The 15,643-nt window shown below is 41.1% G+C and overlaps 1 protein-coding gene across 4 annotated transcripts in view; it reads right to left on the minus strand.

Moving 5' to 3' along the window:
* Positions 1-15,643, minus strand: part of MRPL48 (mitochondrial ribosomal protein L48) — a 65,205-nt gene that overhangs the window by 1,258 nt on the left and 48,304 nt on the right. For all 4 annotated transcript variants that reach the window (XM_064576944.1, XM_045894408.3, XM_045894409.2 and 1 more), the window contains 3 exons: positions 12,195-12,364; positions 2,687-2,789; positions 15-104 (listed from right to left, as the gene is read on the minus strand). In XM_064576944.1, coding sequence (XP_064433014.1) covers positions 15-104; positions 2,687-2,789; positions 12,195-12,364 — 363 coding nt within the window. The remainder of the gene's footprint in view (positions 1-14; positions 105-2,686; positions 2,790-12,194; positions 12,365-15,643) is intronic.

Below are 15,643 nucleotides of genomic sequence, written 5' to 3' on the forward strand. Positions count from 1 at the left end.
AAACTAGCACCTACCTCCTTCACTGACAATCTGACTCCTTCAGGAAGATTGCTTTGGATTATTTCCAAAAAAATCTCTGCAAATGTAGCATTCAAACCACTGATCTGCAAAAAGAAAGGAGATGCTCTGAGAGAGGGTAGTGAAAGCCAGGTGATTGGGCAGACATGGCATGGGCTCAAATGTCAGCTTCAGCAGCTATAGGGCCTGTGGGTGGAGGATTAACACACAGAGCTGGTTTCAGAGCCCAGCCTCTACAGGATTTCTCTTGCCATCAGCCAAGGGGTCTGCTTGCCGACATAGTCATGGCCAATATCTGCCCCTGTAGACAACAGATGTCATAACTGGACCAAGAGGTTATTAAGTCCAGGACGACTTTCTGATTCAACTCAGATTTACCCACATAGACCTGACTGGTGTCAGACCTTGTGCAGAGAATCCAGAGGTGAATCAGATGTGTGGTAGAAGGACATGCAGGGGGCTACAGGAACCCACAAGAGATATCTCTACCTAACTTGGGGGGGGTCAAAGACAGCCTCCAAAAAAGGTAACTTCTAGGTGGAGTCTTGAAGAAAAACAGGAGTAAACTGGGAGAATTCAGCAGTAGTATGGAGGGTTTTCTTTCTTTTTTTTTTTTTTTTTTTTTAAAGATTTTATTTATTTATTTGACAGAGACAGAGACAGCGAGAGCAGGAACACAAGCAGGGGGAGTGGGAGAGGGAGAAGCAGGCTTCCCTTGGAGCAGGGAGCCTGATGCAGGACTCGATCCCAGGACTCTGGGATCATGACCTGAGCTGAAGGCAGACGCTTAACGACTGAGCCACCCAGGCGCCCAGTATGGAGGGTTTTCAAGGCAGAGGAAACAATATTCAGTAAAATGTGGATGCATAGCACCGTACTACAGAATTAAAACTAGTTCCATGTGTCGCTACAACGAATGGGGTGAGAAGAGGAAAACCAGGAAGAGAATCATAAAAGTATTTAGGCACTAAAGAGTCCAAACTTTATCCTGTGGGCCTGAGTGGCAAGTTAGATCTTTAAGATCTGTATCCCAAATAATTTATTTATTTATTTATTTTTAAGATTTTATTTATTTATTTGGCAGAGAGAGACACAGCGAGAGAGGGAACACAAGCAGGGGGAGTGGGAGAGGGAGAAGCAGGCTTCCTGCGAAGCAGGAAGTGCCCCCAAATAATTTATTTCTGATATTTTAAAAACTAGATTGTTAAGTAGTTACTTACTTATTTTTTTTAAGTAGGCTCCGCGCTCAGGGGCGCCTGGGTGGCTCAGTGGGTTAAGAGTCTGCCTTTGGCTCAGGTCATGATCCCAGAGTCCTGGGATCAAGCCCCACCTGGGCGGGCTCCCTGCTCAGCAGGGAGTTTGCTTCTCCCTTTCCCTCTGCCCCTCCCCCCATGCGCATGTGCATACACTCTCTCTCAAATAAATAAATAAAATCTTAAAAAAAAAAAAAGTAGGCTCCACACTGTGTGGAGCCAGATGCAGGGCTTAAACTCATAACCCCGAGATCAAGACCCAAATTGAGATCAAGAGCTGAGCACTTAACCAACTGAGCCATCCAGGCACCCCAGTACTTAATTATTTTTAAAGTTAGCATAGATTTAAGGTGTTACTACCTTAACATTCCTTTCATTATCTTGCTGATATACTTCTTGAGTGGATCTAAATGGGGTGATGTCCATATGTTAGAATATTATTTGGCAATAAAAAGGAATGAAGCACTGACACGTGCTACAACGTGGATAAACCCTGAAAACACGCTAAGTGGAAGAAGCAAGACCTAAAAGGCCATATATTGTACAATTCCATTTAAATGTCCCAAAGAGGTAAAATCACAGAGGCAGAAAGAGATTAGTGGTCGTCAAAAGCTAGGGGAATGGGGAAAGAGGAGTGACTGTAAATGGGTAGTTTCTTTTTGGGGTGATGAAATTGTCCAAAAATTGATTGTGGTGATGGCTGCACAACTGTGAATATATTAAAACCCATTTAATTGTACACTTTAAAAGAGTAAATTGTATATGAATAAACTCTCAATAAAGCTGCTATAAAAAGGGGTGATATTAAGTGTGAATTTTTAATAACTCTGGGCACCCTCATGGTAATGTGGTTGTCATCCATCTGTCTCTGCAGTAAAACAACAGAAACCACAGCTAGATTTAAAGGGGTTTTGCTCTCAGCAGGTGCATGAATGGATATCAGAGGACAAAGAAGGGTTAAACATTAGACTCAAAGGTGGGGAGGATTATAGAAAAAGAAAAACATCAGTTCTTCTACAATTAGTTTTATATATGCTGAGTGTAAGACACCTGTGGAATATCCTAGTGGAGAAGTCCAATAAACAAGTGGATATCAGGTTTGAAGCTAAACCAAAAGGTCAGGATTGGAGATGTACATGTAGGGGTTATCAGTATATTATAACCCATCAGGACTAGGAGATATGTGTTAGGGGGTTGTCAGAATATAATGATGGTCATTGAGGCCTGGGAAATGAATGAAATTGCATAGAGGGAAGGTATTACACATGGAGAGATAGAGGGATCAAGAACTAAACCCTAAAGAACATCATCATGCAAGGGGCAGCCAAGAGGAAAAGAAGGGCCTGGTAGGAGAAAAAAGAGGCAGAAAAACCAGGAGAGGCAAGTATGTTTCAAGGTTCTCCCAGAGTACCTACCTGAACCACTCGCTCATGCGTGGTAAGAACTGAGTCCAGGAGCATTTTGCTGCCTTGGTCCTGCAGCCGCAACACCTCCATGGTTTTGGTGGGCATAGCATAACTATGGGAAGGAAGAGGGGACTGTGAAGGAGGCTCCCTTAAGTCAGCAGCACCACTTCCATCAGGGGGGTCCCTGAGTACAGCCACTTCCGCAATGCAGTAGCTCCTGGAATCTAGGGCTCTTCATCTGCAGCCAGGGGGAAGGAACCAGCTCCTCCTAAACCTTCTCCAGAAGCCTCTAAACTCCCTGAGGGGGCAGACTATGTCTAATGCCTTTCTACATCCCTAGTTCTTGCCTGACACAACACTGAATAAAATCTGGTGATGAATAACTTATTTGCTGCTACTAAAGAAGAGCCAATTCTAAAAGAATCAATGTCATCACTTTGGAGGCTAACCTTGGGTATTTCACCTCTTCGGGAGAAATAAGGCATGAAACCCAACTGTTTTCAAAGAGCAAGATTTCTCAACATCAGCACTGTTAACATTTTAGACCAAATAATTCTTTGTTGTGGGGGGCTGGCCTAGGTATTCCTAAACTCTACCCACAAGATGCCAATAGTACCCTCCAATGTGGTAACAATAAAAATTATCTCCAGGGGCGCCTGGGTGGCTCAGTCGGTTAAGCATCTGACTTCAGCTCAGGTCATGATCTCAGGGTCCTGGGATTGGCCCTGCCTTGGGTTTTGCACTCAGTGGGAAGGCTGCTTCTCCCCCTCCCTCCGCCCCTCCCCCTGCTCATGCTCTCTCTGTCTCTCTGTCAAATAAATAAATAAAATCTTAAAAAAAAAATTGTCTCGGGCGCCTGGGTGGCTCAGTTGGTTAAGCGACTGCCTTCAGCTCAGGTCATGATCCTGGAGTCCCGGGATCGAGTCCCATGTTGGGCTCCCCACTCGGTGGGGAGTCTGCTTCTCCCTCTGACCCTTTCCCCTCTCATGCTCTCTCTCACTCTCTCTCTCTCCAATAAATAAATAAAATCTTTAAAAATAAAAATTAAAAAAATAAAAAAAAAATTGTCTCCAGACACTGTTAAATGTCCCCAGCTTGAGAAATACTGTTGTAGAGACTGTGCTTGCTATGATCAGCTTCATAGCCATGAAAAGAACACTAGATTTGAGGTCAAATCTCAGCCCTGTGTCTTATTAGCAATATTTACTAAGGCAAATTACTTGTCTCTCTGGACCTCAGTTTCTTCCAGAATAAAGAGGATTACAATCTAGGTCTCTATCAATAGACGTGTGAAGATCAGGCATGGTGATGAGATAGGATCGATGGCTACACAGAAATGGGTACTAGTGCTGTGTTCGTCTTATCAGAAAGTTCACCAAAATGAAGATAAATGAAATAACAACAGTAGAATTCCTGAATTTTCATGTCACACAAAGCTTCATCAATTGATAGCAAGGGCCATGGCCCTCTACGAAATGAATAATGGATATAATGGAAAATGGACTAGAGACACAACAGTCAGTCCTGGATTTAAATATTGGCTCTGCCACTTAATTGCTATTTAACCCTGGACAAATTAATTCAGCTTTTGAGTCTCAGATTCTTTAGCTACAAAATGGAGATAATAAGGATAATAATACCTAGTTCATAAGGTTGTTGTAATGATTAAGTGAAATTACATAAGCAATTTGCCTGGCATAATATGCCTACAAACGCCAGTTCCCTTGCTCTTACAAACAGTAAATGCTAGGGGTGCCTGGGTGGCTCAGTTGTTAAGCGTCTGCCTTCGGCTCAGGTCATGATCCCAGGGTCCTGGGATGGAGCCCCGCATCAGGCTCCCTGCTCCGCAGGAAGCCTGCCTCTCCCCCTCCCACTCTCCCTGCTTGTGTTCCCTCTCTTGCTGTGTCGCTCTCTGTCAAATAAATAAAATCTTTAAAAAAAACAGTAAATGCTAGGTATTACAGACTCTTCCAGGTAACCTCCCTAAATAACATTCTTTCCCACTTTCCAGCACAATCTCTGACCTCCTCTTCCAATTCAAATTTGGTAATAACTTCCCTACATAAATAAGGACACATTCACAGACTTGTTATGGAAGAGCAAATAAAATAACTATGTAAAGCTTTCAGGAAAGTAAAAAGCACTCTAAAATGCTATTTTTCTTTCTTGACATTCTGCAGATAAGACTGACTGACTGAAGTGGGAATTGTCCATTCGTGCCACTGAGCATGCATTTTATTCTTCAACACTTACTAGCAAGATGTCTTTGATTTGTTCATTCACTCACTCATTCATTCATTCATTCATTCATTCAACAAACATTTACTGAAAGCCTGTTCTGTCCTAGGCATGCTGGTGGGCAATATGCAGCCTGTGCTTTAAAGGAGTCCGCTAAGAGTGTTTTGGAGAGACAAACATCTTCACTACAGTAAGACAAAGGCAATAATAGGCATGTACCGAATATTACAGGGACAAGAGAGAGAAAGGGGGCTCAGAGAAGACTTCACAGGCGGGATAGGCTTTTATCAAGATGTTAAAAATAAACATATAGGTGTTTGCCTGGAGAGCATTCCAAAAAGTGAAGCAGATCTACAAAGGCACGAGGGGCCCTCAAAGAGAACTAACAGAAAAGCCAGACATAGTTTGATAAAGAATACTGGGAACTCTGTTCATTTCAAAGTAGAATAGGCCTTTGAGTAGTTAAGAATATATGTAAATTTTCTTTAGTGTCTACACTTTTCTGCACTTTACAAATTTTCTGCAATAAACATTACTTGGATGATTAGACAGGAAAAACAGAAGGGAAGAAATGAAATAACTCAATGTCAAAAGTCAATCTAAAATGACAAACTAATGCTACCTTCGGGAAGTACTACCTGGGACAGGACACAAGGGAGACTGCTGGCGTGCTAGGGAACTTAAAATCTGTGGACGCTAGTAAATATAAATCATACCTCCATTTTACTTTTTTTAAAGATTTATTTATTTTTGAAAGAGAGAGACAGAGACCAAGCATGCATTTGCATGAGTGGGGGCCGGGAAGGGCAGAGGGAGAGGGGGAGGGAGAGAGTGAGAGAGAGCCTCAAGCAGACTCCCTGGCTGAGCCCTGAGCACGGATTCCCATGCAGGGCACCATATCACGACCCCAGACCATGATCTGAGCCGAAATCAAGAGTGGGAGGCTTAACCGACTGAGCCACCCAGGCACCCCTGTACCTCCATTTTAAACAATGTAAGTGGACTTCAAGAAAAAGGAAAAAAAAAAAAAAAGAGTAGCCTTACAGAGAGTGATGCTGAGCGATGCTTTTATTCTCCACAAAGCACAGGGGCTAGATCAGCTTCAGGCTGGGAAGCTGCTCCCAGATGAGTAAGATTTCCATCTCCAGGCAGCTGCTCAGCAAGGGAGGCAGGCAAATTAAGAGACCTGCAGGATAGGCTTCTTCCTCTCCCCTCCTGGGTGAGTTGCAGCTGCAGCAGTGCAGACCGTTTATAGAACAAAAGCCAGCACACCGCTCCCCTGCCCAATTCCATCTCAAGGTCAGAGCCCTACCCTGCCACTCCCAGAGGAAAAATGGATCATGATGAAATGAAAATCAGAAGAAAAGAAAATCATTTCATCTCTGAAAAGCTGGGCAGCGAGAATGCCTAACAATACGATGGTCTGAAAACCTCAATCAATGCAGGGCAGTGAGTTGCTGAAAATGAACATCTCTTTAGGCTTTGTGCTATTTGGAGCAAAGAGCAGAGAAGAGGCAAAAAGCAGCACATCATTCATTCTGCTGTTCTAGGAATCATGTCCATGACTATTGGAACTCAATCCAAGTCAGTGAATATTTATTCAGTGCTTACTATGTGTCAGGTACTGGGCAAGGTCTCAGGGTTAAACTGTTAATGAAGATAGAAACAGTCCTTGCCTTATAGATCTTAGAGTCTAAGAAGGAAGGCCACTAATCGTCAAGTAATTACGAGGGCAAGGAATGAGCGCTATGAAAGGGAAATTATATAATCTTTACTTCTCCTCAATATATAACATAAAGACCTAATTTAATGAGGTTCTCTGAAGAACTGACATCCAATATGAAGCCTAAGAAAAAAGTAGGGGTTAGTTACATAAAGGGGAAAGAGTATTCTAAGCTCTAGAGAGCAAGCATATGCATAGGTCTTGAGGTGGAAAGGGATAAGCCCCACTTTAACTGGAGGGAGAGGAAGAGGGGAAGGGAAATATGAGTTAAGGCAAGAGAAGCAAGCCCAGGCCATCAGGCACCTAGCAAGCCATGTGAGGAACTTTAACTCTGATCCTAAAGGAATGGGAAGCCATAGAAGGATTTTAAGGCATGGTAGTAACCTGATCGTATTTCCATTCTAGAAAGATCACACCGAAAGCTGTGTGGAGAACCAATTACGGGGAATTGAGAATTTGAAAAAAAGTGAGTTCAAATCCAGATCTTGCCATTTATTAGATGTATGACCATAGGCAAGCTTCTATTATATTAATAACAATTGGGGCACCCGGGTGGCTCAGTCGTTAAGTGTCTGCCTTCGGCTCGGGTCATGATCCCAGGGTCCTGGGATCAAGCCCCACATCAGGCTCCCTGGTCAGTGGGAAGCCTGCTTCTCCCTCTCCCACTCCCCCTGCTTGTGTTCCCTCTCTCACTGTGTGTCTCTCTCTCTCAAATAAATAAAATCTTTAAAAACAAAAACAAACAAACAAACAAAACAGCACCCTTTAAGAAGTCCTTTTGAAACTTCAAAGCACTATTCCAGGGAGCTGACCTATTGGAGGCATGATAACATTCTGTAAATGACATTTAATGCCTCTTTGCCACCACAGAAGCTACCCCTAACCCCTGCCAGCTAAAAACAAAAACAAAAACAAAAAAACTTCTCATTAATTATTAATAACAATATAATTTACAGGGTGTTTGCAATGTTCCAGTCTCTCTGCTAAGTGCTATCATATACTATCTTGTTTAATTTTCAGAACTTAAAGGAATAAGAAAATGATCATTCCCATTATATAGATGAGGAAACTGAGGTTCAGAATTTACCAAGGTCATGCTACCACTAGCTGGTAGAACTAGAATTTGAACATAGGCAGTTTGATTCCAGAGCCTGTACTCATAACCATTTGTTACTCAAAGTATGGTCCATAGACAAGTTGCTGGTGAACAAACTGCTTGTTACCAGTCCGAGACAAGATAAGAAGCAGGCAACAGTCACTAAACATGCTATTTAATTCAGCAGACATTTTTTTTCAATAGTGAGACTTTTTTGATGAAGGGAGCAAAGCACTAATGTACATTTTGGCATAAGCTTCTGATATCTTTGCAGAGTGGCACTTTGAGGAAGCATCGCTCTAAATTATAATGCTATTCAGCCTCCTTGAACTGACACTGCACTTTATCCTTCACTTACCACCTTGCACATTATGCTGTATACACACACACACACTCCCTGAAATCAGGGACATTCTCCTTAGTCTCCTCCAGTCAGGATGTCTATCTAGTACAATATCTACCACATAGCAGGAAAAGGCTCAATCAGTAGTTTTTTAATTGATTTTAATTAAAGCACTTTCATTAAACTTTAGGAAATGCATCCCATGTATACCACACAATTGGATCATGCAGTCATTTTCAAGAGCCTGTCATTCTTTCAACAATGGCTTAATGTCCCCCATGTGGCAGGTCTTGCGTTAGATGCTAAAGAAATAAAAAAAAAAAAAAGAACACAGTTCCCACTAGTCAGTGGGGAGGGGAGCTGACACATGAATAGATTATTATAGCCCAGAGCACTAAGTGACATGATAGAAGTGTGTGTCAAGTGCTGAAAGAGCAACCAACTCTCTGGGGCATCACAAAAAGATAAAGCACATCTTTCATCCTAAAACAATTGAAGTACTATCAGCTGTGAGAGCTAAAGTCACAGCTTATTATCCAATCTTCTAGACAGCATGTTTAGCACAGTTACACTAAGTTATAAAGGTTTAAAAGTTCAAATTTCACTTAAGGACTTAAAATAAGACCCCCTATAATTAAAAATCCTGGAGTCAGGCAGAAATGGGTTAAATCTAGGCCACTTACTGGTTCTGTGACTTTTGGGCTTTCTGAGCCTTGGTTTCCTCATCTGTAAAATGGGAACATACTACTATCTAATCAGTAAGGAAGTATAAATCTTGCCATATTCACATACTGTGCCATGTATTACCTTGCCACAATGACAAACCACCCAAATGATTATTTATTAAATATTTTTCTTTAAATCAATTCACTTAAAAAGTTAATTAAAAAAAAACTTTTTGTAGAGCAATTGGAATTCATGTTGCTGATGAGAAAGAAAACGGTATATATAGCCACTTTGGAAAACAGTTTGGCAGGTTCTTAGATTTTATTTTTTATTATTTATTTGAGAGAGAGAGAATGAGAGAGCACATGAGAGGGGGGAGGGTCAGAGGGAGAGAAGCAGGCTCCCCGCTGAGCAGGGAGCCTGATGCGGGACTTGATCCCAGGACTCCAGGATCATGACCTGAGCCAAAGGCAGTCGCTTAACCAACTGAGCCACCCAGGTGCCCAGTTTGGCAGGTTCTTATAAATTTAAAAATCCACTGCACTTACCATTCGACCCAGCAATTACATAGAGAAATGAAAACTTACGTTCTCACAAAAACCTGTACAAGTTTATAGCGGCTTTATTTATAACTGCCAAAAACTGGAAATAACACAAATGGCCTTCAACCATTGAACAGATAAACAAACATACATCCATTCAATGAAATGCTAATCAGCAAGGAAAAGGAACAAACTACTTGATACAGGCAACAAAAGAAATTAGTCTCAAATATATTATCCAAGTGAAAGAAGCCAGACTCAAAAGGAAAAATACTGTATAATTCCACTTACATCGCATTCTGGAAAAGGCAAAACTATAGGGACAGAAAACAGATCTGTTTGTGAGGGACTGGGGGTAGGGGAGGGATTAACTACAAAGGCAGAAGGGAACTTCTTGGGATAATGTAAAGTTCTATATCTTGAGTATGATGGTATTTACTGTGTGCATTTGTGAAAACGCACAGAAAATTGTTCACTAAAAGGGTGAATTTTACTAAAGGTAAATTGTATCTCAATAAGCCTGACTTTATATCACCAGTATCAGCTGCCATTAAGAGAAATTTTTTTTAAAAAGTACAGTGGGGGTGCCTGGATGGCTGTCAGTAGAACACACGACTCTTGATCTCAGGGTTGTGAGTTCAAGCCCCACATTGGGCCTAGAGCTTACTTAAAGAAAAAAAAAAAAGTACAATGAAAAGAAAACAAAATAATGTTGTAAAATTCTAGCTAGAGCCAAAGACTCTGAGTCTCAGGTCCCTTCTCTGTTATGAAGATTAGGAAGTGCTAGAGTGGCATGACCACAACCACACAAAGAATTTCTCCTTGACATAATTAGGTTGAATGAGAGTTAAAAAGGGAAGAAATTTCTCACCATGTGATTTAATGTTATTTAAAGCAAACTACAGGGCATCCCACACTTTCTGAAACACTGAGATATATAAAGTGCCTGGCCTGAAGTAGCTAGCCAGGAAGTGTTAGTTCTCCTCCCCTACAGTTTTCCAGCAAATCCAAAGAGTAAATGAAAAGCAGAGCAGGCAAAGAAACCCTAAATAAATGGGGAGATATGCTTTGTTAATGGATCAGGGGAATCAAAATCGATGTCAATTCTCTTCAAATTGACCTACAGACTGAACATAATCCTAATAAAATTCCATCAGTTTCCTTTATGTAGAAATCAACAAACTAATTCTAAATTTTTTTTTTAAAGATTTTATTTATTTATGTGAGAGAGAGGATGAGAGGAGAGAGAGAGCACATGAGAGGGGGGAGGGTCAGAGGGAGAAGCAGACTCCCCGCTGAGCAGGGAGCCTGATGCGGGACTCGATCCCGGGACTCCAGGATCATGACCTGAGCCGAAGGCAGTCGCTTAACCAACTGAGCCACCCGGGCGCCCAATTCTAAAATTTTTATAGAAAGCCAAAGGACCTAGAATAGCCAAAATAATTTTGCTAAAAAAAAAAAAATGAACAAAGTTGTAGTTTCAGGAATCAAGCTATAGTAATCAAGATACCTGGTGTATGGTATAAGCATTGATACATGAATCATCACAATAGAATAGAGTCCAGAAATAGACCCACATATACATGGTTAACTGACTTTCAAAAAGTGCTAAGACAATTTGATAAAGATAGAAAATCTTCTCAATAAATGAATATAAATGGAACACCTGGATATTTATAAGAAGAAAAAAAAGAAAAGAAAGAACTTTGACCCATATCTCACATCATATACAAAAAAAACCACCCCAAAATCAAAAATGGATCATCGACCTAAAGGTAAAACTTAAAACTACAGAACTTCTAGAAGAAAACACAGGAGAATATCTTGTGATCTTGAGTTAGACAAAGTTTTCTTAGATAGAACACCAAAAGTATGAACGATAAAAGAAAAAATTGATAAACTGAACTTCATCAAACTTAAAAAAGTCTGCCCTCCAAAGGACTCAGCTAAGAATATGACAAGGTAAGTCAAAGACAGGGAGAAAATATTTGCAAAAGACATACTGAAAAAAAAACTGGTATCCAAAAATAGAAAAAGAATTTTCATAATAATAAGAAAACAAACAACCCAATTTTAAAAATGGACAAAAGACTTGGACATGTCATCAAAGCAGATATACAGAAGGCAAATAAGCATATGAAAAGATGTTCAAAATCATTATTTACTAGGGAAATGAAAATTAAAAACTACGAGATACCACTGTATATCTATTAGAATAACTTTAGAAAAAAAACTGACAATATCAAATGCTGACCAGGAAAAGGAGTTACTTTAACTCTCATACACTGTTGGTGGGAAAACAAAATGGTGCAACCACTTTGGAAAACAGATGTCAGTTTTTTATAAAGTTAAACATACAGTCACCATACAACCCCCAAATCCCAGGCTTAGGTAGCTATCCAGGAGAAAAGATATATGCCCCACAAAACATACATGAGAATGCTTATGACAGCTTTATTCATAATCACCAATAAACTGGAAGCAATGCAGATGTATATCAACTGCTGAATGGATAAGCCAATTAAGGTCCATCACTTAATGGAATACTACTCAGCAATAAAATATTTCCAAAAACATGGAAGAATCTTAAACACATTATGTTAAGTGAAAGAGGTCAGACACAAAAAGCTACACACTGTATGATTCCATTTACATGATGTTCTGGAGACTTAAAACAACAGGACAGAAAATCAATTGTTGGTTGCCAGGGATTATGACTACACCTGGGCACTGGGGAAATTTTGGAGTTAGTGTAACTGTTCTATATTCTGATTGTGGTAAACTATATGCCTAAAAAGGGTGAATTTTACTAAATGTAAATTATGTCTCAAAACCTCATTTAACAACAATGACAAAGCAGAGCATGCTATTCACACCAAGAACATCCCATGCAAAGGCATCCTTCATACCTTTCCTCAACTTTAATGGATAGATGGTTGCAGAGGTTGTGAACATATTGGGCATAACTCTCTGCCACGGCCATGTCATATGCAGTCAAGTGAATGTTTAAAATCCCATATTCATAATCTGTCCCCAAATTAATGGGTCTAACTTCCACTTTTCCTTTCTTCTTCTTGGGCTGAACAGAAAACAAAAGGAGAAAGAAAATAAATCAAAGTGTTATTACAAAAAAATTCTAATCATCCCATCTTGATATCAAAGAAATCAGTCTTTCAAATCAATTTGTTTACCATTTTTCTCTTAGGTTACCTTACCTTCAAACTGAAGTTCCCCTGGGAAGGAATGGGTAGCTTCCCTTGCCATTCTGGGCTGTGACATCAGCCAACAGAAGGAGAGGGAATATTGCTGGCATTACTTTAACACAAATACAAATGACTATCTTCTGCAATTAACTTGTTATGAGACTCAGCCCCCTCCCTGGCCCTCACCTTCCCAATCTTCAAATTGGTGGGGTTATGCTAGATAACAGATTCTTTTTTTTTTTTTAAAGATTTTATTTATTTACTTGATAGAGAGAGAGACAGCGAGAAAGGGAACACAAGCAGGGGGAGTGGGAGAGGGAGAAGCAGGCTTCCCGCGGAGCAGGGAGGCCAATGTGGAGCTTGATCCCAGGACCCTGAGATCATGACCCAAGCCGAAGGCAATCGCTTAACTGACTGAGCCACCCAGGTGCCCCTAGATAACAGATTCTTAATCTAGAACCCAGTGAGGGATTTCAAGTGGTCTATCAACCCCAAAATTTATATGCAAAATTTTACATGCGTGTGTACTTTTCTGAAAGAATTCTTAGCTTTCATCAGTATCTTAAATCAATTGCAAGGAAACTCAGCATTAGATCTCTTCCAGCCCTCCTAGCTTAGAAATTCTGCAATTATTTAGTCTTCCTTTTAAGAATTGAGAGGTAGAGAGAATGCACGTGAATAATATTATGTAGAAATCAAGCCTAGACCTGGAACGAAAATCTGTATATTGTCTCTCTCTCTCAAATAAATAAAGAAACCTTTAAAAAAAAAAAAAAAGAAGAACTGAGAGATAGACAAATTATTTCTACTTTACCCTTTTGTATTATTTCACTACATATCAACCTGTGCAGGCTGCAGTAAAAAGTTAAAAATGAGGCCTGGGAAAATAAATATTTAACCTAACATAGATAAGGATCAAGAAAGTTTCTCGGGGCGCCTGGGTGGCTCAGTTGGTTAAGCGACTGCCTTCGGCTCAGGTCATGATCCTGGAGTCCCTGGATCGAGTCCCGCATCGGGTTCCCTGCTTGGCAGGGAGCCTGCTTCTGCCTCTGACCCTCCCCCCTCTCATGTGCTCTCTCTCTCTCATTCTCTCTGTCTCAAATAAATAAATTTTAAAAAATCTTTAAAAAAAAAAAAAGAAAGTTTCTCAACTGGAAATAATCTAACCTAACTCCCATCTAGAGGAGGGACTTAGGGACCCCCAGAGTGACACAGCCAGTCAAGACAGATCCTAGGAGGGACTTAGGGACCCCCAGAGTGACACAGCCAGTCAAGACAGATCCTAGGAACTAAAACCCAGACCTTCTAACCCCCAATGCAGGGGATTTTTCCACTGTAGCCTCTGCATTGCTAAACTTTTTATAGCCTTTATAGTTTCTGGATTTCTTATCTTTATGATGAAGATCTTACCCACTCTTTTATCACGTAGTCTCTTATAGTTTCTCATTGCTAAAGTTCTTAACAGTGGTGGCCACCCCAGGGTCCTAGACTTTGCTATGAGTGAGAAGCCAACCTCTAGAGACCAACTGTCAAAGAACAGGGGCTTGGCTCTCTCTTTTTCAGAGCATACCACACTCGTGGCCAAATGCAGATTTCTCATCAAGACATTTAGCACTGCAGTCAAAGCTGTGAAGAATGCTAACATTGGAATGCAATGGGGAGCTGCTAAAATTTTCCAGCAGAGAAGGGAGGAGCTTCTCTAAAGCCTTTAGGAGGCTTTTAGAACCAGGGAAAATGCCAAGGCTCTTCAAAGGTGTCGCTTTAGGGGAACAAAACAAAACAAGCTGATTCCAGTATCCCTCTTGGCATCTCACTTGCTTTTCTATGTCAGCCTAGCTATGCCTGGACCTCCCCACATTATCAGGAGCCCATTGTGACATTATGTTTCAGTTCTGAGCCAGGGCCAGCATAGCCAGCAAGAGCTTGACTGCATATAATATCAGTCACCGGTTCCTATAATTTTACCTGTACAAGCTTTCTCATACCCGTCCCCTCCTTTCTATCCCCACTGTCTGAGTTCATGCCCTTATAACCACCATGGGGAGCTATTCAAGATATCTGTGCAAAGCATGTACATGACTAGAGCTGTGTTTGGGGAAGGCCACCTTGACTGCACATGGAGGAGAGTCAGGCAGGAAGCGAAGGGAAGCTAGGAGAAAGGTGGCGGGGACGATGGACTACTGTCCACCATCAAACTTTGGCACTCCTGTGACTGACCTGGATTCAGTGTGTGATGGCCCAGGGTGGCCATTCTTAGATCCCTGTAGGACTGCACTATGATCCCCCAAATAGGCCATGGGATAAATTACTAAACCACTTTTGTAAAGAAATGTCCATATTATTATCCCTACTTTACAGAGAGAAAACTGAGGTCCTCTGAAAGCACATTACTTGCCCAGGGTTACTGGGAAACTTTGCTGGGAAAGAGCAGAAAAAGGAGTCAGATTAGACTCACAGGCTGCTATAACTGCAAGGGCTCCTAGAGATAATACAGTCTCTCCTTCTTTCCCTCCCTAATTTTACCCAAGGGGAAAATTGAGACCCAAAAGGAGGAAGTGACTTGTTTATGGTCATAATAGTAAGGAAATAGCAAAGGTAACCACTTTATGTCTAGCCATGGCTGGAAGCTGGGTCTGTGGCCCCAAGCCCAGGCTCTCTCTTCTAGATTCTACAGAAGTGATAATGTCTGCCTATCACTAAGATGGCATTCTCCAGGGTGGGAAAATTGGGAAGGACAGTATCATCCTAATCTTCAAGTGAAAAGGCAGATATGCCTGCAGCATATTTAGCTTCCAGAAATTCTGGTGATGAAAATTTAAAAATTAACACCCGAGGACCTGAATGATTTGGTGATGGTACTCTGAACAGTCCATAACGAGCTATAAGGTGCAAAGAAATCAAGTGACTATGTTTATAACTCAATGTGGCACACTCAAGAGACATCACTAGACAGAAGGCCTGGCCCTGACTGGGATGACCAAGAGGCACAGCCTGGTACTGCACAAAGCACTATACTTAGATGGAAGCCAAAGAAAAGCCGGACTTAAAGCCTGTCTGCTTAGTCACTAAATGACATTGAATGACCTCTCTATGTGTCAGTTTCTTCCCCTTTAACACCTAAAGTTCTTGTTAAGCTTGAAACGGTAATTTATATG

This window comes from Mirounga angustirostris, unplaced genomic scaffold, assembly GCF_029215605.1.
Source record: "Mirounga angustirostris isolate CCGP_5_RB_7025 unplaced genomic scaffold, mMirAng1.0.hap1 SCAF_13, whole genome shotgun sequence".
NCBI lineage: Eukaryota > Metazoa > Chordata > Mammalia > Carnivora > Phocidae > Mirounga > Mirounga angustirostris.